This window comes from Scyliorhinus canicula, unplaced genomic scaffold (assembly GCF_902713615.1).
Source record: "Scyliorhinus canicula unplaced genomic scaffold, sScyCan1.1, whole genome shotgun sequence".
Classification (NCBI taxonomy): Eukaryota; Metazoa; Chordata; class Chondrichthyes; order Carcharhiniformes; family Scyliorhinidae; genus Scyliorhinus; species Scyliorhinus canicula.
The window spans coordinates 367,492-392,103 of record NW_024055491.1 but is presented as its reverse complement, the minus strand read 5'-3'; the positions used below and the strand labels follow the sequence as shown (position 1 = coordinate 392,103).

The window sequence follows — 24,612 nt, the reverse complement described above, 5'->3', positions numbered from 1 at the left end:
ACAGGATGGGCAATGAGAGGGTTTGGGCAGGTCTCATGGACAGGATGGGCAATGAGAGGGTTTGGGCAGGTCTCATGGACAGGATGAGCAATGAGAGGGTTTGATAGAGGCAGGTCTCATGGACAGGATGGGCAATGAGAGGGTTTGGGCAGGTCGCATGGACAGGATGAGCAATGAGAGGGTTTGATAGAGGCAGGTCTCATGGACAGGATGAGCAATGGGAGGGTTTGATGGGGGACAGGAGAGAAACTGGAGAAAGATGTGAGTTCAGATCTTGGACAAGGGGGAGCTTCAGAGCCAGTTTGGTCCAGTGGGTTTGTGAGAGGGAGGAAGCAGCAGAGGCAGCTGATCAGATTGTCTCAATCTCAGTGAGAAAGAAGCTCCATCAGCTCCTCACACTTGTTATTGGCGAGGATGGAGGAGATCGGAGGGTTAGAGCCGTTCAAAAGGAGAACCCTTCAGATATTAAAAATACCCGACGCAGCATGTTTAACATAAAGATGGCATAATTTATTTTTGTCCAGAATATTAGTCTTTATGACTGGTCTGAAGTGTATTAACATCTGCAGAAACAGACCTCAATGAACAGGGCTCATTCTCAATGTGAGTAACAACGAAATCCAATCATTGTAGTTACCAGTGAACTCACTGGTGTCTCAGCAGTGCGGATGACGAGTAAATCCCTTCCCACACTAGGAATAGGTAAACTGTCTCTCTGCAGTGTGAACTTGTTGGTGTGTCAGTAGGTTGGATGATTGAATGAATCTCTTCCCACAATCAGAGCAGATGAACGATCTCTCTCCGTGTGAATTCGCTGATGCCTTAGCAGAGCGGATGACTGAGTGAACCTCTTTCCACACTTGGAGCAGGCGTACGGTGTCTCTCCTGTGTGAGTGCGCTGGTGTACAGTGAGGTGAGATGATCGTCTGAACCCAGTCCCGCAGTGAGAGCACCTGAACGGTTTCTCATCAGTGTGAACCTGTTGATGGGAGACCAGTTCCTGCGAAGTTTTAAAACACTTCCCGCAGTCCAGACATTTAAAAGGTCTCTCGTCAGTGTGAACTCTTTGGTGTATCATCAGGTGCGATGAATTAATAAATCCCTTCCCACACTCGAAGCAGATGAATGGTCTCTGTTTAGTGTGAACCTGCTGGTGCGTCAGCAGGGTGGATTGGTGAGCGAATCTCTTCCCACAATCAGAGCAGGTAAATGGCTTCTCCCTGGTGTGTATTCGCTGGTGTGTCAGCAAGGTGGATGACTGAGTGAATCCCATGCCACACACAGAACAGGTGAATGGTTTCTCCCCAGTGTGTATTCGCTGATGTTTCAGCAGAGTGGATGACTGAGTGAATCTCTTCCCACAGTCAGAGCAGGTGAATGGCTTCTCCCCACTGTGTGTGCGCTGGTGTGTCAGCAGGATGGATGACTTAGTAAATCCCCTCCCACAGTCCGAGCAGGTGAATGGCCTCTCCCCAGTGTGACCACGCTGATGAATTTCCAGCTCTGATGGGTAACTGAATCCTTTCCCACAATCCCCACATTTCCACGGCTTCTCCCCATCATGACTACATTTGTGTTTTGACAGACCAGATGATCGCTTGAACCCTCGTCCACACACAGAACATGTGTACGGTTTCTCCTCACTGTGAATGCTGCTTTTTTCTTCCATCTTCAAAATCCGATGATATTCAGGTTACAATAGATTGGGCGCGTCCATGAGATCCTGATGTGATCTTTAGTTTCAGTTTCCCGACTGCAAATCCTCCCCTTTCTAATATTCTGTGATATAGATTTCAAAAATGAAAAAAGGAAGTGAGAGAGAGCCCACAGAAACACAAAGGCAAGCTGTAAAATTCTGCTGAATGAATCTGGTAATTTGTGAGGTCGGCACGAGGAAAGTGACTGTGAAAATTACTGGATTGTCATAAAAATCAGGCTGGTTTACTACTGTTATTTACGGAATGGATCCTAGCACCCAATCTGGGATTACACATAATCTAGCATCGATGAGAGGGGATGAGAGGGAGACAGAGAGAGAGAGAGAGAGGGGTGCAAGAAACAGAGGGTGAAAGAGGGATTTTCTACATCTACAGCTTGACCAGAACTCTGACAGAATTTTTTAACCCATCAACCTTCGCTGCTTGGATGGACTCGGACAGTAGGTGCAAGTGAAGATCATCACCTCCTCGTTCATCTCCAATTTACACACACTGTCCTGGCTTGTCTGACATCAAGTGCTGCAGAAGCAGAAATTTCTGGCTTTAAACATTGGGAAGGCTGAAGCCATTCTCTCCAGTCACCACCACAAACTTCACTCTCGAACCACTAACTCCATCCCTCTACTTGTTAACTGTCTGAGGCTGTAGGACAGCTTTTGACCACATATCCACATCATTTCCAAGACCACCTATTTCCCCCTCAGTTACAGAGCCCGGCTCCACTTTAGTCTCAGTTTATCTGCTGGAGAAACCATCATCTTTTCCTTTTGATTTTATAGACAGATTTTTTCTGTTAAAGACACAATATGAATACAAATGATTCTCATTGACCTGATATCGTTGTTCGGCGTCATGGATAAGAAATTGGAGGTGGAAAAATGAAGCAGTTTAATGGTCAATTTGTTCTGTTACTGGGTAATTTAAAAAACGATTGCCCCTAACAAAGATGGCGATTCCGCATTGCGCATGCTCCACCCTGCTACCAGTGCCCCCGACAAAGATGGCGGACATTAACCCAGGTTTGCATTTGAGGAAAGCTGCGGCCTGCTCTGTGCAAAGGGCGGGGGGACCATCCCGGATATCGGTAGGTTGTTTTTTATGGGTTTGTGGTTCATATAACATGTTTACAAACCTTCTCCTACCACCCCTGATCTATAGCTCCCCCCGGTTCCGCCATACCCACCTCTGCGGATTATCGAACCGAGAAAGAACCGTCTCTGCGCCGCCATTAATCACTGCGCATGCCTCTAACTGCGCATGCCTCACACGACCGAGCCCAGCCCGGCCCTCGCTCACTCGGATTGGTTGGCGGACCAGTCACTCCCGCTCGGTCCACGAGTCCCGCCTCCACTTTCCCTATTGGCCCGGAGATGCCGTCAATCATTCCCTGGACATTGTGAGAGACCAAGTGAGAAGTCAGTGACTTTCCGTCACTTCCGGCTTTTCTCCACAAACAACCTCATAGAGACCAGGGGGGAGACACTGACCCAGTGACAATGTCACTGCATTAGTCACCCAGAGAGACAGGAAAATGTTCTGGGGACATCGGCTACAATCCATTCAATTAATAAAATCTGGAATTTAAAGTTAATCTCAATGATGGTGACTGAGGGTCACTGAGAAAATCTCCAGAGTCAGTTCTGGACACAAGGTTAACGTCTGTTACTGTGTCTGCTCAGTCAGGGTGATTCAGATTCATGTCTGTGACAAATCATGAGTGAATTTATCTCCAGATCGTTAAAAGGATCCGGAAACAATTCGCCAAAGCATTTTTGGATTTCAGCCCAATGAAGAGGGAGAGTGTGTGGGACGGGGATTCACAGTTCTGGGGGAACGAGAGGGGAAAATGTTCAAGAGAAACTGGAATTGTCTGTTCAAAATTTCTATCCTGGACTGACACTGGGTACTCTTGTAAACTCCTTTTACAGGATATTTACTGGGAAGGATTTGCAGATGGGAAACTCAAACCAATACATCACATCAAGATCTGACACAGGAACTCAATTAATCAGAATCTGAATATCACGGACCTCTGAATCTAGAAAAATACATTTATTGCCTTTCTGTCTGGGAAAAGCTTTCAAACTCGTGTGACTGGAAAAACACCAAGAGACACACACACCAGAATGAGAATGTTTCAGTAAACTGACTGTTGAAATAGTTTTCACCACGTACACAGCCAATGCGAGGCCTGCTAATTGAGTAAACCCCTTCCCACACACTGAGCAAATGAACGGCTTCTCCCCAGTGTGAATGCGTCGATGGTTTCTCAGTGCACCAGTGACAGTGTGGAAAAATATTAAATGTGTTCTGTGTATGGACATTGCTGTAACTATCTCTGGCTCTCTGGAGAAACTGTGGAAATGTGAGGACTGTGGTAAAGGATTCAATTATCTATCCCTGCTGAGATATTTACAACATATTTTATGTTGTATTTGCGGCATGTCAATAATTTAGAATTGTGAGGGATGACCTGCAGGTGGGGAGGATGAATCTGAGTAGATGGTTATCACATTTTACTGGAAATGTTTGACTTGTATTTGTGATGACAGCTCAAGGGTTTGTGTTGCTGATTGTGATCATTCTGCTGGCTTTAGTTTGTTATCTACAGTTTATAATCAAGAAATTAGGAAAACAAGCTCACAGCTTAGAAATAGCTGGGTTAGTCAGAAATCAGTTGTGAGAAGTTAGTAAGGATATTCCCTTCTCCAGGTTGGAAGATCTGTAACACGTCCTTGTCCAAGAACCGTATAAAATCTTAAATGTATTGCCTCTGTTCGGAATAGTTCCCTCTCTCTTGTGAAGAAAGCTTCCTGGGTTGACAAACACAGGACAGTCCTGCTTTCTCTGCCAAGGACTTGTCTCGAGCACAGAACCTGAAACAAGATAAATGTGAGAGGGTGAGGAGGATCTGAGGACCCATATGTAAACCTACAGCTGAGTAAAGGTTGAACACAGATACTAGCCAGCAAGAGCCACAAAATTACCATAAGATATAGGAGCAGAATTAGGTCAGTGTTCTTCAAAGTCGGGGACGCGACCCACTGGTGGGTCAAGGTCGGGTGTCTGGAGCCGTTGTCCGCGGCGCTCCTGATCGCGCAAATCCCCACGCAGCAGTCGGCTTTTCATAACGGCGGCAGCAAGCGGCCACGAACATGTTTTTTTAAAAAACAGTTCTGAACAGTTACAAGTTCTGAAGTGGTTTTTATTCATTTATTTTATTCATTTAATTTTTTTTTAATTTATTCATTTTTTTTTTACAAATTCGGGGGGGGTTTGGATTTGGGTTTGTTTATTGTCACGTGTACCGAGGTACAGTGAAAGTATTTTTCTACGAGCAGCTCAACAGATCATTAAGTACATGGGAAGAAAAGGGAATAAAAGAAAATACATAATAGGGCAACACAAGATATACAATGTAACTACATAAGCACCGGCATTGGATGAAGCATACAGGGTGTAGTGTTAATAAGGTCAGTACATAAGATGGTCATTTAGGAGTCTGGTGATAGTGGGGAAGAAGCTGTTTTTGAGTCTGTTCATGCGTGTTCTCAGACTTCTGTATTTCCGGCCCAATGGAAGAAGTTAGAAGAGTGAGTAAGCCGGGTGGGAGGGATCTTTGATTATGCTGCCCGCTTTCCCCAGGCAGCGGGAGGTGTAGATGGAGTCAATGGATGGGAGGTGGGTTTGTGTGATGGACTGGGCGGTATTCACGACTCTCTGAAGTTCCTTGCAGTCCTGGGCTGAGCAGTTGCCATACCAGGCTGTGATGCAGCCAGATAGGATGCTTTCTATGATGCATCTGTAAAAGTTGGCAAGGGTTAATGTGGACATGCTGAATTTCCTTAGTTTCCTGAGGAAGTATAGGCGCTGTTGTGCTTTCTTGGTGGTAGCGTTGCGTGAGTGGACCAGGACAGATTTTTGGAGATGTGCACCCCTTGGAATTTGAAACTGCTAACCATCTCCACCTCAGCCCCGTTGATACTGACATGGGTGTGTATAGTACTTTGCTTCCTGAAGTCAATTACCACCTCTTTAGTACTGCTGGCATTGATGGACAGTCTATTGCCGTTACACCACTCCACTATGTTCTCTATCTCCCTCCTGTATTCTGACTCGTCGTTATTCGAGATCCGGCCCACTATGGTCGTAACGTCAGCAAACTTGTAGATAGAGTTGGAACCAAGTTTTGCCACGCAGTCGTGTGTGTACAGGGAGTAGAGTCGGGGGCTAAATACGCAGCCTTGCGGGGCACCAGTATTGAGGACTATTGTGGACGAGGTGTTGTTGTTCATTCTTACTGACTGTGGTCTGTTGGTCAGAAAAATCGAGGATCCAGTTGCAGAGTGGAGAGCCAAGTCACAGGTTTTGGAGCTTTGATATGAGCTTGGCTGGGATTATGGTGTTGAAGGCGGAGTTGTCGTCAATAAATAGGAGTCTGATGTAGGAGTCCTTGTTGTTGAGATGCTCTAGGGATGAGTGTAGGGCCAGGGAAATGCCATCTGATGTGGACCGGTTGCGGCGATACGCGAATTGCAGTGGATCAAGGCGTTCTGGAAGTATGGAGGTGATGCGCTTCATGATCAGCCTCTCGAAGCACTTCATTACGACTGAAGTCAGGGCCACCGGAGGGTAGTCATTGAGGCATGTTGCCTGGTTCTTCTTTGGTACCGGTATGATGGTGGTCTTCTTGAAGCAGTTTTATTTGATAAAACTTTACAGGAAAAAAATTCAAAACTTTGGACAGATGGAGACTCCATTCTTTCCAACACCAGAAGGCTTCACCTTCATCCAACAGGTTCCATTGGAGGAACGTGTACGAGGGCCAAAGGGACCCAAAACCATTTCCTCCATTTTTGTCAGCAGCAAACAAGGTAAGAGAAAATGGTGGGTCGCGCAGGTCGGCCAGCGCGGGTCGCGAAGGTCGGCTGGGTTGGGTCCTGAAGGTTGGCCGGTTGGTAAAAATGGGTCCCGGAAAAAATGTTTGAAGAACACTGAATTTGGCCATTCAGCCCATCAGGTTTGCTCCGCCATTCAGTCATGGCTTATATTTTTCTCATTCCTATTCTCCTGTCTTCTCCCCATAACCCCTGATCCCTTTATTAACAAAAACCTATCTATCTCTGTCTTAAAGACACTCAGTGATAAATAGATAGTTAAATAAATGATCAGAACCCCCAACCATGGAAATCTGCAGCCGCCTGACCCGGGATCAGTAAATTATTCCAAGGAGATAGTCACTTCCAGCCCCGGATATCACCACCATCCTGATCTGGGATCAGTAATCCATTCCGAGGAGACTGTCACCTCCAGCCCCGGAGATCACCATCCCCCTGATCCGGGATCAGTAATCCATTCCGAGGAGACTGTCACTTCCAGCCCCGGATATCACCATCCCCCTGATCCGGGATCAGTAATCCATTCCGAGGAGACTGTCACTTCCAGCCCCGGAGATCACCATCCCCCTGATCCGGGATCAGTAATCCATTCCGAGGAGACTGTCACTTCCAGCCCCGGAGATCACCATCCCCCTGATCCGGGATCAGTAATCCATTCTGAGGAGACTGTCACTTCCAGCCCCGGAGATCACCATCCTCCTGATCCGGGATCAGTAATCCATTCCGAGGAGGCTGACACTTCCAGCCCAGGAGATCAGCATTCAAACCAGCAGGAACTAGTATTCTCTCCAGTAACTTCTGAATCCTACCGCTTAACTTAAAGACACTTGTCCATTAATCCTGCTTGACGTAAAGATACGTGTCCATTAATCCTGCTTGACGTAAAGATACATGTCCATTAATCCTGCTTGATTTAAAGACATGTCCATTAATCATCCGTGGATCAAAAATAATAACGGCAAAATAAAAGATAGTGAAAATAAGGCAATAAACAGGAAGGAGCCTTACAACTGTTATGGGTCACATGTATTTTCTGCCGATTTAGCTGGTGTACCGCATCTAACCTGTTGTTTTTCATAAACTCTTCAAAATTATCAAGACATGGACCCCCTTTTTGGGTAAACTCTGACTCCCGGACTAAAATCTGAAGTTTCCAGCATTCATCATTAATCTTGTTGCCTCTAAACACAGTTGTAAAGGAGCCTTCTGTCTGTATCTAGGAGCTCTGAACCATGGAAGAGAGCGACTGCGGCACGTTTCTTACACACCTCAGGGTTAACCCACACATTCAGTCCTGTATCTGATTGACAGCAGGAAAAACATCCGAATCCAATCCCTGCAGACACTCATCAAGTCGCTGGTGATTCAGTCAGTGAATCCATTCCCACACTTGGGGCAGGTGAACGTTCTCTCTCCAGCGTGAACTCGCTGGTGTATCATCAGCCCATTGCTGCATTTAAAGCTCTGCTCACAGGCAAAACATTGTAAAGGTTTTATATCACAGTAAATTCGTTGGTGTTTCAGCAGGTTGTATGACTGAGTGAAGCCCTTCCCACACACAGAGCAGCTGAATGGTCTCTCCCCAGTGTGAATTCGCTGATGCATTACTAGACCATTGCTGCTTTTAAAGCTCTGCTCACAATCAAAACATTTAAAAGATTTTAGGTCAGAGTGAATTTGTTGGTGTTTCAGTAGGTGATATGACTGAATGAATCCCTTCCCACACACAGAGCAGGTGAACGGTCTCTCCCCAGTGTGAATTCGCTGATGTACAGTAAGTTCAGATGATCGCCTGAAGCCAGTCCCGCAGTGAGAACACCTGAATGGTCTCTCGTCAGTGTGAACACGTTGATGACAGGTCACTTCCCCGGAAGTTTTAAAGCACTTTCCACAGTCTGGACATTTAAAAGGTCTTTTATCAGTGTGAACTCGCTGGTGTTTCTGCAAGTTAGATGCAGCAGTGAATCCCTTTCCACACAAGGAGCAGAGGAATGGCTTCTCCTCACTGTGAATGTGTTGGTGTCTCAACAGATACTTTTTGCTTTTAAATCTCTTCTCACATTCAGAACATTTGAAAGGTGTCTGTTCTGTGTGAACATACTGGTGTGTCAGCAGACTGGATGACCGAGTGAATCCCTTCCCACAGGTGGAGCAGGTGAATGGCCTCTCCCCAGTGTGACTGCGCCGATGCATTTCCAGTTCAGAAGGGTAACTGAATCCCTTCCAACAGTCCCCACATTGCCACGGTTTCTCCATGGTGCCGGTGTCCTTGTGTCTCTCCAGGTTGAATGACAAGTTGAACTCTTGTCCAGACACACAACACATGGACGGTTTCGCCCCACTGTGAATGGTGTGATGGTTTTGCTGACTATGTAACTGGTGAAAGCTCTTTCCACGGTCAGTTCATGGAACACTTACTATGTATGTGCGTCTCTGTGCTTTTCCAATCACACTGATGTTTAAAATCTTTTCCCACAAACTGAACAGACAAACATTACTCCTTCCACATTCAAAGACTGTGATATTCAGGTTCGAAAGAATTGAGTGACTCTGTCAGATCTTGATGTTTGGTTTGAGTTTTCTGTCAGCCAATCTTCCGCTTCTAACCCCCTGTAAAAGGAGTTTATAAAAGCCATCACCATCAGTCCAGGATATAAATTCTGAACAGACAATTCTAGTTTCTCTGGAACATTTTTTCCTCTCTTGTTCCCCCAAAGCTGTAAATCCCCGTCCCACACACTCTCCCTCCTCCCTGGGCTGAAATCCAAACCCATGTGCACCATTTCTTTCCTCCACTCCCAGTTTTCTCCCTCCCTCTCCTCTGCCTGGGTTCAGTTCTCCAGCTCCTGTCTGCAGACTGACAATAAAACCAATGGGTCTTGTTTGGGGCCTCCACTCACCCGCCTGAGTCCAGCTTCATACCTGCACTGCGCATGCTCCAGCTCACAATGGCTGGGGAGTGATTGACGGCAAGTGCCGACCAATAGGAAGACGGTAGTTCGGGTGTTGATTTTCTACGGCAACCGGACGCCCTCTTGGGAAAGGAAGTCGCGTCTTTTGTCCTTGGAGCGGAGCGCTGCGGCGGCCATCTTGGTTAGGGATGAGAGAGTGGGCGGATCTTCCTGCCGGGTGACAGGCCCCGGGGCAACCGGTGACAGCCACCATCTTGGGAATGGAACTCGGGTCTTTTGTGGAGCAGAGTGATGGAACGGCCATTTTGGTATGGGAAGAGAAAGTAGGCGGGGTTTCCGCTCCGGTAACCGCTCCCGGGTCACCCGGCGACCACCGCCATCTTGGGAATGGAGTTCGAGTCTTTTGTTCCTGGCGCGGAGCGTTGAGGCAGCCATGTTTGTATAGTTAGAGGGGGTGGGCGGAGCTTCCTCCTGACGGGTTTTTGGGTCACCTGGCGGCCGTCGCCATCTTGTGGCGGGATTTTCTATCCGGGTCTTTAGTGAAGAACAATGAGCTGAGGTTGCAAAGTGTTCAGAGGAAGGTCTGAAATCAGATTTACAGCCAGATATCTGTAAGAACCACAAAGTTCACATTCAGTATGTCTGTCAAATGGAATCACAGTGCTGCAAACTCTCAGTTCTGAAGATGAATCAGATTGCATTGGAAATGTTAACTCTCTTTCTCGCTCTTCACAGAAGCTACCAAACCTGCTGAGGATTTGCACAACTTTCTGTTTTCACTTCACATTTCCACAACTTTCTGTTTTCACTTCACTTTACTCAAATTATTATTATGGTTTTGAAATTGTGTTGCATTACCAGTTCAGAGTAAAATAATTGTCACCATTTAAATGACCAAATCAGTTATATTTATTTGTTTAGCTGAGACTGGGCTGTTAAGGAGCAATGTCAGAAATCACTTTTAAGAAAATATAGTGAAATCTGCAATTCTATTCATATTCTGTCATTAGAAACTATAAAAAACTGAGTTTGATAGAAGTTTGTGAGACAAGAGTATTAATGGTTATAGAATCAAGGGAGATGGATGGATTGAACAAGCAGATCAGACATCTGCAAACTGGAGTTTAATGTCTGAGGTTGAACTGATTCTGGTTTTGTTTTGAAGGTGGTGTTGGTTTCCTGTTCTGTCGAATATCTCCACACCTGTGGGTAATTTGCTGGAGGTAAGATAATAATCTTTATTAGTGTCACAAGTAGGCATACATTAAGTAACCTTGCAGGCTTGAAGGGCCAATAGGCCTCTTCCTGCTGCTATCCTCTATGTATCTTCTGTGTATCATTGCAATGAAGTTACTGTGAAAATCCCCTAGTTGCCACACTCCGGCACCTGTTTGGGTAAATTGAGGGAATATTCAGAATGTCCAATTCACCTAACAATTCTCCGTGCGTCGTTCGGAACTTTTGGGAGACCCACGCAGACACTGGGAGAATGTGCAGACTCCGCACAGTGACCCAAGTGGGAATCAAACCCAGGTCCCTGGTGCTGTGAAGCACCAGTGCTAACCACTGTGCTACCATGAAGGGGAAGAGGGCTGGTATAGTGACACAGGCGTGGCTGATCCCAGTCTTCACTGAGATAGTGTCTAGGGTGTTTCCATTGATGAGGAACATGGCTTGTGTGTCATCGTCGTGTAGGCGGAGGATGGTGGCCAAGTTCTGAGGACGGCCAAATTTGAATTAAACATCAGTTTGACAGTGAAGTGTTTTTGTGAGGTCAGAAAAGACCTGTGATTCGTGATGTTCCTTGTATTTTGCTTTGGTTTGTCACGTAGTGTAGATCATGTCTTTGGTGTCTCATGGAGGGAGAAAACCTAAATGTGACTCTGGAAGGAGCTCTTTGGCCACTAAGAGGAGATCATTGAGGAGGATCCTGGCAATGATCGTCTCTGTGGCAGACAGCAGGGAGTCGCCTGTGTAATTACCACAATCTGACTTGTCTCTTCTTGAATATAGTCACAGTGTCTCTGAGATCCCCGGCATGCATCATTCTTCCCAGATGAGGAAAATGAGATTATAGAATCAAGGCAGATGGATGGATTTAACAGACTGGAGCTTGATGTCTGAGGTTGAACTGAATCTGGTTTTGTTTTGAAGGTGGTGTCGGTTTCCTGTCCTGTCGATTATCTCCACATCCGTGGGTAATTTGCTGGAGGTGAGTCAGTGTCACAAGTAGACTAACATTAAGTAGCCTTGCAGGCTCCAAGGGCCAAAAGGCCTCCTCCTGCTGCTATCTTCTATGTATCTTCTATGTTGCAATGCAATAAAGTTACTGTGAAAATTCCTGAGTTGCCACACTCCGAGCGCCTCTAAATTGAGCGAAATTCAGAATGTCCAATTCACCTAACAATTCACCTCACATCTTTAGGGACTTGTGGGAGCCCCACACAGACCTGGGGAGAATGTACAGACTCCGCACAGACAGTGACCCGAGTGGGAATCGAACTCCAGGTCCCTGGTGCTGTGAAGCAACAGTGCTGACCACTGTGCTACCGTGAAAGGGAAGAGGGTTGGTGCAGTGACACAGCCTTGTCTGATCCCAGTCTTCACTGAGATAGGGTCTGGGGTGTTTCCATTGATGAGGATCATGGCTTGTGTGTCATCGTTGTGCAGGTGGAGGATTGTGGCCAAGTTCTGAGGACAGCCAAATTTGAGGAACATGCTGAATATAAGATCACTGACAGTGTGAAGTGTTTTTGTTAAGTCAGAAAAGACCTGTGAGGGGTGGCATGTGGCGCAGTGGTTAGCACTGGGACTGCGGCACTGAGGACCCGGGTTCGAATCCTGGCCTTGAGTCACTGTCTGTATGGAGTTTGCACATTCTCCCCGTGTCTGCGTGCGTTTCACCCCCACAACCCAAAGATGTGCAGGTTAGGTGGATTGGCCACACTACATTGACCCTCAATTGGAAAAAAGAATAATTGGGTACTCGCAATTTATTTAAAAAAAAGAAAAGACTGTGATTGGTGCTGTTCCTTGCATTTTGTTTGAGTTTGGCACGTAGTGTAGAATGTCTTTGATGCCTCGCGAAGGGAGAAACCCTGACTGTGACTCTTTGCCACTAAGAGATCATTGAGGAGGATCCTGGCAATGATCGTCTCTGTGGCAGACAGCAGGGAGTCCCCTTGTGTAATTACCGCAATCTGACTTGACTGACTTCAATATAGTCACAGTGTCTCTGAGATCCCCCGGCATGCATCAATCTTCCCAGATGGGCAGCACGGTAGCATAGTGGTTAGCACAATTGCTTCACAGCTCCAGGGTCCCAGGTTCGATTCCCGGCTGGGTCACTGTCTGTGCGGAGTCTGCACGTCCTCCCCGTGTGTGCGTGGGTTTCCTCCGGGTGCTCCGGTTTCCTCCCACAGTCCAAAGATGTGCGGGTTAGGTGGATTGGCCATGCTAAATTGCCCGTAGTGTCCTAAAAAGTAAGGTTAAGGGGGGGGGGGGGGGTTGTTGGGTTACGGGTATAGGGTAGATTTGTGGATTTGAGTAGGGTGATCATTGCTCGGCACAACATTGAGGGCTGAAGGGCCTGTTCTGTGCTGTACTGTTCTATGTTCTGAGGAATATGAGATTGTGTAGCTATGCCAGGAGTGTAACCCCGCCATGCTTCAGAATTTCAGCAGGGATTCATTCTGCTCCAGAGGCCGTGTTGTTTTTGAGCTGTCGAATGGCTTTTTCACTCTGCTCCAGATGTACCATGGGGACTAAGCCGGACAGGATACTGGGGAATGGACTTGAGGACGTTAAAGCCAGAGACAGAGTCTCAGTCGAGGGGTTCTTCAGAATGTTCCCTCCAGTGAGCTTTGATTGACCCTCTGTCCTTGATGAGTTCCCCTCCACACTTTGCTCTCAGTGGGGTGGGTCATTGACTGCTTAGGCCATCAATTGTGTTGGCAGCGCTTGTGAAACCGTGCATGCCATTGCTTTCCATGAGCTGTTGGCTATCCCGCACTCTTTCTACCTGCTAAAGGCTTCAGAAACTTGAAAAACCTGGAGCAGGCATCTCAAAAGCACTGGAGCAGTGCTTCCAGCAGTGCCTTCACAAGATGCTCCAAATCTAGAGGCAAGGAGGGCGATCCAACAGAGGAGAGGGAAAGAGAAAACTGGGAGTGGAGGAAAGAAAGTCGGGGGCAGAGGTTAATGTAGTCACCATCACTAAGGAGAAGGTGCTGGGGAAGCTGAAAGGCCTGAAGGTGGATAAATCGCCCAGACCGGATGGACCACACCCCAGGGTACCGAAGGAGATAACTGCAGAGGTTGTGGAGCCATAGGTGGTGATGCTTCAGGGATCACTGGAGTCAAGGGGCCCCAGAGAACAGGGAAATGGCTAATGTAACACTCCAGTTTAAGAAGGGAAGGAGGTAGAAGATGGGAAATTATAGACCGATTAGTCTGACTTTGGTTGTTGATAAGAGTTTAGAGTCCATTATTAAGGATAAGATTACGGAGTTCTTGGAAGTGCATGGCAAAATAAAACTGAGTCAGCATGGCTTCGTCAAGGGGAGGTCATGCCTGCCAAATCTGTTAGAATTCCTTCAGGAGGTATAAGGGAAGTTAGACAAAGGAGAGCCAGTGGATGTGATCCATTTGGGTTTCCAGAAGGTCTTTGACAAGGTGCCGCATAGGAGACTTAGATAAATTAAGAGCCCATGCTGTTAAGTCTAAGATCCTGGCATGGATCGAGGATTGGCTGACTGGCAGAAGGCAGAGAGTGGGGATAAAGGGGTCTTCTTCAGGATGGCAGCTGGTGACTAGTGATGTGCATCGGGGTTCGGTGCTGGAACCTGTATTCTTGTGCTCAACTTTCGCTAAGAAAAATATATTAATCTTTTCTGAATTACTATATCCTATAACTTCTTAACTAGTTGGCCACTCTCAGGTCTTCTATCTCTTAGACTCCCTTGCTGATACCAGGTGGGAACTAACCTATTTCAAACTCTTTTTCAAGTTATTATAGGATGCCAAACCTACAAGGAAGAATTTTAACTCACTTACCACTCAATGTCCCTTAAGGGTGTGGAGCTGTTGAGAATGTCTTGGTGAGTCTTTTGGGTAAAAAGCTATTTCAGTTCCGATTTAAAATAAACCACGGTTTCAGGTTTAGGTTTAAAATAAACCACTGTTTCAGGTTTAGAGTTAAAATAAAACTGTTTTTATTTGGCTTTACAAAATCCTAACAATCTTTGTATTTAAAGATCTCTTTTAGCTGATCAGACTCCAAGAGCTCTCTTTAACGATTCTTCTTCTGTCCTGATAGCTGGTGGCTGTTCTTATTCTTCGGCTTTCCAGCTTCTTCTGTTCCCCATGGACCGATGTGATGACTCGAATCGGATCTGAGAATAAACTCGAACCGAATGCTCTAAGGTTGTCAGTTCTCTGAGTTCTGATTTTGCCACTGGTGATTCGAGGCGTTATACTCTTGAATTTGCCTCTCCAGCACATTTCAACCACACAGCATTGTCTCATAATTTCCCTTATAGATATGTCACATTTCAATTAAACCTCGCTGTCCTGCACCTGGATGGAGGCTGTGATACATTTTAAAACCACTCGTCTCCTTTTTCCCAAAATATACCCGTCCTGTTCAAGATTGCCACATTTGCAAAACCCCATTTGTTCCCTCTTTCTCAGAAACTAATTTACAGCAATATCCTGTCCACTTAAAATACTAGCAGCTTTCTAACACATCCGTTCCTGCACGTGCTGGCCTCAGAATCTTGTAGCACCTTAAACTTGCCATGCCTCCTTCGCCACTGGGTCCCTTTATTCTCAACGCTGCTATTTATTTCAGAAATCGTTACACTTCCCAAAACAACCAACAGCGATATCCTGTCTGTCTCAAACACTCATGGTTTTCTTAATGATCCTTTCTTATGCCTGTTGTTTTTCTCAAACGTTTGACCTCTTCTCTGCTTGCTAGCTTCAAGCTTTTTTTTAAAAAAGCGCTCTGATATTCCCTCTTGTATGTTTCTTTATCTATTTTCTATAAGTTTCTTTTACTCTATATTTTTGTATGCTTTTATTCTGTTTATTTTGTTCCAAACTACATCTTCTTTTCCATTTTCATTTACACGTTTGATTTAATATATCTGAGAAATCTTTTTGTGTATCCTCTATGCTGTAAAGCTGTAAATAAATTATGTACTGCAGTCTCAAAATCTGAGTTTTCTGAGCAAATGCAGTGGAACCTTGTCAATTGCGATTTAATGAAGTCCCTAAAAATGTGTTTTGGGTGATGGCTGTTAGTGTGTAAAAGTGCATGAATGTCTGTAGGTTTAAAGAAAACTTTAGCAGCTAATTTGTATTCGCCATTTGCCTTTCTGTCTTCATATACAGTGGTGTCCAAAAAATCTGTTGTGTTTGTGTGTAATGACTTTAATTTTAATAGATGGGTGATGTCCATATTTCCGGATTTTTATGTATTTTTGGGAGGAGGTAAAATATTCATGGTAAAGGTTGAAATTGTTTAAAATAGTCCATTTGTTTCTCAGTAATATAGTGTAAATTGTATAATTGTACTAACAAGTCTGTGATCTGCTGGTATGTTTGGTGGTATATTGGGCTGGTAATTTAGTATAATATTCAGTATTGTTGAGTAGCCGATAAGCTTCAAAAAGGTATTGTTGCCAATCCATAATAACAATATTATTCCCTTTGCTGGTTTTATAATGAAATGTGAGTTTGATTTTAGCTGCGTGATTGCTTGTCTCTCTGTTCTTGTTAGGTTTTGTTTATCTCTTACTTGTTTGATCTCAGTCGTGTCTAATTCAATTTTTTGGAAGAAATGTTGTATTTTCGGGTCTATTTTCTGTTCCGGTGGGTTCCAATCCGATTGGGGTAGGAATGGTTGTTTATCATCTGATGTTGAGTATTCAAAGCAGCTCAGAATTTTAATTCTTCTGTAAAATTTTTCAAGGTCTATTTGGATCTGTGTATTATCTGGCTTTTGTACTGGGACAAAGGTTAAACTTTTATTTAAATTTTTTCTTGTATGGTGGTGAGTTTGAATGTGTTTGATATGTGAACTATTGTATTGTCGAGTTTAAATGTTTTTTTTTCCAAGGATTTTTTTGTTACGGTTTGAATGAGTCATCCAATTATTTAGTATAGCAGTGGCTGTTTCATCTGTCCAATGAATGTTGTCTGATTGTACTTGGAAGAATTTGTTTGATATCGCTGGGATAAAAACCTCTTGGTTAATGTATTGATTTAAGGCCATGATTGTTTTTTTTCTGTTTTTGTGGGAGACTCTTACTGTCATTGAGTTTAGTGACAAGATTTTAGCTGTAGGAATTTGTGTTTTGCTGTATTTAATAACATTTTGAGTTTAATCGCGATGGAAAGTTTTGTGTGCGGTTATTAATTCCAATTGAAATTACTTTTTGTGTCAGGGTTGTAATTTATTTAAAATGGTGGTAATATGACAAAACTTTGCTCCAGGAAAAACAGGCGAATTGAATACTTGGATCAGGGCAATATTTAATTTTCGAGAGGTTGGAATCTCCTCTGATGAATATAGATTTTTGTGGCAAAAATCTTTATTCTTGTAATTTGTGTGAAGATGTTGCATTATTGCAACTGTAGTTATATTTTGTATAGTGGTCAATATTGTGTTGGGTGAAGATGAGTGAAGATGGAGTGATTGTGTGGGACTCTCTCTATCTTCTTCTGGGTTCCCAGCTGTGTAGGACCAGGCCAGTGCTTGGATCGGGGCTTTCAATGAGCCCAGTCGACTAGCCCTGGTGTAGGTGATGATGGTGAAACTATGTGATGGGCAGTTAAATTCTCAGGAATGCTTGAGACAGGCATTGTGTGTATTGGTATTTTCTGCTTTATCTGTAATGTTCTCAATGTATCGTCACATGTTGTGTGTTCTGAGATATCTGTATGTGAGGATAGTGGCCCAAGTCCTTGTATAGTATTTATGGCGGTGTTTAGATAAGAGTCAGTTGATTGTGTTGTCTTTTTTAATATTGTTAAATCCTGTGGATCCGAAATGCAATCATTACTTTTGTGGACTGTTGGTGTAATTCATATTTTTATGGGGGTTAATAAGATAGTCTTTGTTTTCCCGTATGCTTTTTTGTGTATGTAGTGTTCCGAACTGTCCAGTTGTGGAAGACATGTTGGTACTGTGGAAGAAATATGAATAGGAAGGTTAGAATGGGTTTCGGGAATTTCATTAGCTGGGTTGGGAAAGTAACGTTTAGTGGTTTTTCGTTCTGGAGATTGATCGACAAGGTATTGGGTAGTAAAAGGTTGAGATCGAGGAATTATAGGAGGGTCATCAAATTGTCGATTGTCATGTTGCTGTGATGTGAAATTGTTTTTAGTTCCTCAAATGCTGGATCTTTCTGTAAATTAAAGATGTACTCTTTTGTTTCTTGGATTGTCTTTATTCTGAATTTATTCTTCAATATTCTATTGTGCCATTGCACAGCTTTTGAAAAAGCTTCCTCGTATCTATTTGTGTTATCAGTTTTTTGTAATTGACTAAATAATGTTTTTAGGTTTGTTTTGTAGTGTTCAATTAATAAGAATTTAGTACTATAAACCCAATTGTTTGCATTGATTGTTAATCTGTTCGCTGTTACGGTCGTCAAACCTGCAGGTTTGACTGAGTCTATTAGTGACTTCGATAATTCTTTAATATGTGGTAGGGGTTTCTGTCTCGAGAATAGACAACTGGTGCATCATTTGTATTATCTTTAAAATTATCTTCACTGTTCAAATAAATTCATAGGTCTGGATATAGAGGGGATTCATTTTGTTGGGAGAATTTTAAAAAAAAACTTTTATTAAAGTGCGTAGTTTTTGACCTCCTCAAATTTGAGACAGAAAATCTCTGATTTAGCTTGATCAAACTAATCCTAGACTTTTAAGTGCTTGATCATTCTAAAAGGGGAATGGAAGAACTATAAAACTTTTTCTAAAATAATATGGAGTATAAAACTTTCAAATTGAACTTGGAAGAGACAAAAATGTTATTTGGGCTCTAAAAACAACTTATTGAATATAAAAATAGGAGAAATAAAATTAAGAAAATAGGTGGTTTGTTCTGAAAAATTACCTCAAAACTTAGGGGATACAGCAAAAAAGGTGAGTGCAGCATTTCTGTGGAAACTTCCAGTCATAACTCAGTTTGTGATGTCAGCAAACGTCAAGATTCCTTTAAAAATTATACATTGAAATTAGGAATATTAAAATGAAAATATCCATTTTAAATAGTGGACATTAGTAATGATCTGTTTTGATTTATCAAATATGTTTAAAAATGAAATGTAAATGCCAGTTAAGGATATTAAAAAATTATCAATGTATTTCCCAAAAACTAACTTTTGTTAACTCTCCCACTATATTATCAGTAAGAACTCCCATTCCTTTCCGAAATAACATGTAATATATATATTGAAGTGGTTAATAACCTGTCCACACCAAAGAGTTGAGTCAAATTCCATTTATTGACGAAAGCTTTTGGGAGATGAGTCTGCACTGCGCAGTGCTCACAGTCACCGTCTCAATTTAGCATGAAGGGGTTACATACATGACCAATTAGGTCCCCCTGGCAACAATTAGCTTCCAATCACATTCCTCTGAAAACATTCGATAACTGATGTCCACAACTCCTTGTTTTCAGTTACAAGAACAGCAGGTGTCTCAACAGTAAACGGTTAGTTTGTTGCACTTTTGTATCAGAACTTTGCAGAGTCTTCCAATCACATTATTGCAAGCTGCACCAGATCTTTGTAGCATCCCAATCACATTGCAAGCTGCACCAGATCTTTGCAGCATCCCAATCACATTATTGCAAGCTGCACCAGATCTTTGTAGCATCCCAATCACATTGCAAGCTGCACCAGATCTTTGCAGCATCCCAATCACATTATTGCAAGCTGCACCAGATCTTTGCAGCATCCCAATCACATTATTGCAAGCTGCACCAGATCTTTGCAGCATCCCAATCACATTATTGCAAGCTGCACCAGATCTTTGCAGCATCCCAATCACATTATTGCAAGCTGCACCAGATCTTTGCAGCATCCCAATCACATTATTGCAAGCTGCACCAGATCTTTGCAGCATCCCAATCACATTATTGCAAGTTGCACCAGATCTTTGCAGCATCCCAATCACATTATTGCAAGCTGCACCAGATCTTTGCAGCATCCCAATCACATTATTGCAAGCTGCACCAGATCTTTACAGCATCCCAATCACATTATTGCAAGTTGCACCAGATCTTTGCAGCATCCCAATCACATTATTGCAAGCTGCACCAGATCTTTGCAGCATCCCAATCACATTATTGCAAGCTGCACCAGATCTTTGCAGCATCCCAATCACATTGCAAGCTGCACCAGATCTTTGCAGAATCTTCCAATCACATTATTGCAAGCATAATTAAAACAGAGACCCTTAACTTTAACTTCTCCATGTATAATTTTTACCTTAACAATAATATATTTATACATACATATGTATACGCATTCTAGTGTTATGATGAGGTAAATATTTGTATTTTTATATTTTATATATATTTGTTCCCCGTATTTTACCTGTGGCTACTACTTCAAGCAGCTAGGTTTGCTTTGGATGGGGATGATTTCTATTTACTGTTCCCTATTTAGGGTTGTAGAATAAAACAACTGTCTTTGCCAATGGTTACTGTAAAAACCTCCTATACTTTTGTGCTATACTGCCACCCTGAAAATCTATGTATATCCCATGGAAAGTAAAAGGGTAAAAATTCAAATTAAAAAATTAAAATTTGAAAAACAAATTTAGCATTAAGACAACTAAACTGTAGACATATATTAAGTAAGGGGTTAAACTAAATTAGGATAAAGGTAGGAGTCATTGAGGTTTGGGATAGGGTCGGAAACACTGAAACCATCAGGGGACTGAGGGCTAGACCCTGGGTCAGGTTAGGGTGAAAAATAATTGAATTGTTTGTTTTCGGGTTGTATGTTATTTTATCCAATTGTTTAGGATTGCAATGGCAGTGTCACTTGTCCAATGTATGTTGTTATGTGACACTCTGAAAAGCTCATTTGGTATATTTGGGATGAACATTTTACTCCTGATGAATTGATTTGGGCGACAATTGTCTCCATTTGTTTTTTGGGGACACTCTGGCTGTAATTTAGTTCAATGATGAAGATTTTTGTTTTTGGGAATTTCTGTTTTGCTACTTTGAATCGTATTTGGAGCTGTTTAATCGCAGTCGTAGCTCTCTGTGTCCGGTTAAAAATACCAATTGAATATATTATCCTGTGTATTTTGGGAAAATGTTTTAGTTTATTTAAAATGGATGTAATATGGATAAATTTGGCTCTAGGGAAACAGTCAAATTGGATGTTGGGGACTGGACAACTATTAATTTTGGAGAGATTGGAGTCCCCTATGGCCAGTGTGGATTTCTCTGGAAGCAATAACCATTTTTTATTTTTGTAGTATGTATGAGGGTGTTGTGCCATCATCAATGTGGTTTTGTTCTGTGTGGTAGAAGATACGTCCACTTTGGGTGTTTGTACAGGACTGTTTTTATTTTCATTGGGTTGTCAGCTGTGTGGAACCATGTTTGTGCCTGGATCGGGGCTGCTAGTCGGTTCATATCTGCGGGACAGGTTGGTGTACCTGATGGTGATGAAACTATGTGACTGTGACCAGTAATTGAATTTGAAGAATTAAGTGAGGCGATCGAAGCCGGTATTAAATGGTTTGGTGTTTTGTTCGCCATTTTCAATGATGTTGATGAATTCTTAGGAATTATATTTTTTGAGGTCTTATATTGAGGAATTGTGGTGAAATCTTCAAAATCTGAACTACTGTGTTGTGTAATCGCAGACGTCAGGGGGTTTGTGTTTGTCCCCTGAGGTGGTAGGTTCATTTTTGAATTGAAAATGTAATTTTTATTTTTTAAATTATTTTGGATTTGGAATTCTCTTTAAAGTTTATTTTATACCAGCTTTTTGCAATGGAGAATGCTTCTTGTAATTTGTCCCTAGTGTCAATTTTTTCTAATTTATCAAGCAATATTTTTAAATTTGTTGTGTCGTGATCAATTCGAATCATTTCAGTGTTTTGGGCCCAATTGTTTGCGTTAATAATTTTGTAATTATTTCAATTGTCACCCCTATGGGTCGAATTGAATAAATTAATATCTTTGATAATTTTCTAATATTTTTGGAGGTATCCACTTCGAGTAGTGGCTTGTATCATTTTAGAGATAATTTTGACTGTTGAAGAGAAAATGTTTTTTCGAGTAGAAAGTGGATTAATGTGATATTCATCCCGAGGAGAAAACAGAAACAATTAAATTCCTATATACGTTTAAAAGCTTCATATATGAGTTGTTTTCTTGTAAAAAAAAATGAAGAAACAAGGAATGAATACAAGTTAAAATCGAAGAATTAATAAATATAAGAGAAGAAAGTTTTTTGATTAAAACATTAACCCAATTACTGTTAAAATTTGAACTATATTAATCAGACAAAGATAGAGAGTCCAAGATCAATCAGATACGAGACCATAAAGGAACTTTTAAAATCGAATAGGGTCGTCATCAGGGGACTTAGGGTTTAGTTTAGGGTCAGGGGTCTTAAGGTTCTTTTTAAAGTTATGTTTGGATTCGGGTTGGAGCCATTAGGGTCAGGGTCGGGGTCAGTGTCGCCATCAGGGGACCGAGGATTAGGTTTAGGTTTGGGGTCAGGGGTATTAGGGTTCTTATAAAGTTGTGATGCGGATATGCCGGCGTTGGACTGGGGTGAGCACAGTAAGAAGTCTTACAACACCAGGTTAAAGTGGTACAGGTTTGTTTCAATCACTAGCTTTTGGAGCATTGTTCCTTCCTCCGAAAGCTTGTGTTTGAAACAAACATGTTGGACTTTAACCTGGTGTTGTAAGACTTCTTACTATTATAAAGTTATGTTAGGATTAGGGTCAGAGTCGTTAGGGTCAGGGTTAGGGTCAGTGTCGCCATCAGGAGACTTAAAAATGAAAATGAAATGAAAATCGCTTATTGTCACGAGTAGGCTTCAATGAAGTTACTGTGAAAAGCCCCTAGTCACCACATTCCGGCGCCTGTCCGGGGAGGCTGGTACGGGAATCGAACCGTGCTGCTGGCCTGCTTGGTCTGCTTTAAAAGCCAGCGATTTAGCCTAGTGAGCTAAACCAGCCCTTGGGGTTAGGTTTAGGGTTGGGTGAGGGTCAGGGGTCTCAGGGTCTTTTTTTAAGTTTAAGTTAGGATTAGGGTTGTGGTCACTAGGGTTAGGGTCATGCCTAGGGTCGGGTTCAGGGTCGCCATCAGGGTTAGGGTTATTCGGATTAGGGTCAGGGTTAGAGTTAGTATCAGGGTGGTGATCAGGGGACTTAGGGTTAGGTTTGGGGTTCGGGGTCCTACGGTTCGGGTCAGTGTCATTAGGGCCCGGGTTAGGATTTAGGGTTGGGGTAGGGTTAGGTGTAGTGTTAGGGTTAGGTGTAGTGTTAGGGTTAGGGGTAGTGTTAGGGTTAGGGGTAGTGTTAGGGTTAGGGGTAGTGTTAGGGTTAGGGGTAGGTTAGGGTTAGGGGTAGTGTTAGGGTTAGGTGTAGGGTTAGGGTTAGGGGTAGTGTTAGGGTTAGGGGTAGTGTTAGGGTTAGGTGTAGGGTTAGGGTTAGGGGTAGTGTTAGGGTTAGTGTTAGGGGTAGGGTTAGGGTTAGGGATTTTACATCATCTTTTTTCAAGAAAGTAAACGCGTAATTTGGAAATTTTAGACGATTAGAAAGTTGGAAAGTAGAAAGTTCGAAGCAAAGATTAGATTGTAGTTGTGTTAAGGAGAAAGTTGTATTAAAGGATGGTACTATCCCAAGTGAAAAAACATATATAGTTCATTCAATTAAAATATTTATTAAGTTATATGGGCCGGGATTCTCCCCTACCCGGCGGTGCAGGGGGTCCCGGCATATTCTCGGCACCTTTCGGGGCTAGGCCAGCGCTGGAGTGGTTGGCCAGGCGCCAACGGCCTTTGCCGACCGGCGCCACGGCTGGCTGAAGGGCCTTCGCCGGCCGGCGTGAGTCCGCGCATGCAACGGAGCGTCAGGGGCCGCTGACGTCACCCCGGCACATGCGCGGTGGAGGGGGTCTCTTCCGCCTCCGCCATGGTGGAGGCCGTGAAGGCGGCGGAAGAAAATGAGTGCCCCCACGGCACGGGCCCGCCCGCCGATCAGTGGGCCCCGATTGCGGGCCAGGCCACCTTGGGGGCACCCCCCGGGGTCAGATCGCCCCGGTCCCCCCCCCCCCCCCGGACCCTGGGGCCCACCCGCCGATCAGTGGGCACCTCCCGGGGTCAGATCGCCCCGGTTCCCCCCCCCCCCCCCCCCCGGACCCTGGGGCCTGCTCGCGCTGCCTGCTCCCACCGGCACCAGAGGTGCTCTGATTCCCGCCGGTGGGAATGGCCTGACAGCGGCGGGACTTCGGCCCATCCCGTGCCAGAGAATCGCTGCAGGGGGCCCGCTGACCAGCGCGGCGCGATTTCCGCACCCGCCGATTCCCGGGTGGCGGAGAATTCCAGCCATGGCGGGGGCGGGATCTTCGCTGGCCCCAGGCGATTCTCCGACCCTACAGGGGGTCGGATAATTCCGCCCATGATTTTTTGAACTGATTCAATGTCTGAACGTGTAGCTGGGAAGGCTTTGCAGCGAGGAGACCACCCTTCATGGGGTTAAGTAGCACCAAGTAAGCGTTCCTTACACCACTTCACGCCACACATTGCCGTTCATACAGATATATCTGTTAATTTATTCACTTCAGAGAATGTTTTTTTCTAAATGGGATAGTAGTGACCTCGGGTTAAGTTGTAGTGTTGTGGGTTTCTGAGGGTTAGACTGGTTAATGTTTAGGGGTAGGGTCGGGAAAATGTTCCCATTAAGGGATTTAGGGTTAGGGTATAGGGTGTGGATTGATGTCTAAATATTGTTGTAATTGAAGCACAGGGTTAGGATCCGAATAAATGTAGCCCTCGAGGGACTGAGGGTTAGGTTTTAGGC

General features: G+C 43.9%; 1 protein-coding gene and 1 long non-coding RNA gene across 5 annotated transcripts; one reads left to right on the top strand and one right to left on the bottom strand.

Moving 5' to 3' along the window:
* Positions 1–509: 509 nt before the first annotated feature.
* On the bottom strand, positions 510–9,830 carry LOC119960197 (gastrula zinc finger protein XlCGF8.2DB-like). Of its 3 annotated transcripts, none has more exons than XM_038787982.1 (2): positions 9,517–9,830; positions 510–1,779 (listed from the first exon to the last, which is right to left on the bottom strand). In XM_038787982.1, exon 2 carries the CDS (start codon positions 1,667–1,669, stop codon positions 740–742), a length of 930 nt encoding a protein of 309 aa, XP_038643910.1. In that variant the 5' UTR covers positions 1,670–1,779; positions 9,517–9,830; the 3' UTR covers positions 510–739. The 3 variants fall into 3 exon arrangements, with proteins under 3 accessions (XP_038643910.1, XP_038643908.1, XP_038643909.1); XM_038787980.1 differs by lacking the exon at positions 9,517–9,830 and adding an exon at positions 2,902–2,978; XM_038787981.1 differs by lacking the exon at positions 9,517–9,830 and adding an exon at positions 2,550–2,584.
* Positions 9,831–10,038: 208 nt separating this feature from the next.
* LOC119960198 lies at positions 10,039–16,792 on the top strand. Of its 2 annotated transcripts, none has more exons than XR_005459332.1 (4): positions 10,039–10,139; positions 10,694–10,751; positions 14,537–14,627; positions 14,846–16,792. It is a non-coding gene; the product is annotated as an uncharacterized LOC119960198 (long non-coding RNA). The 2 variants fall into 2 exon arrangements; XR_005459331.1 differs by having other exon boundaries at positions 14,784–16,792.
* Positions 16,793–24,612: the final 7,820 nt, after the last annotated feature.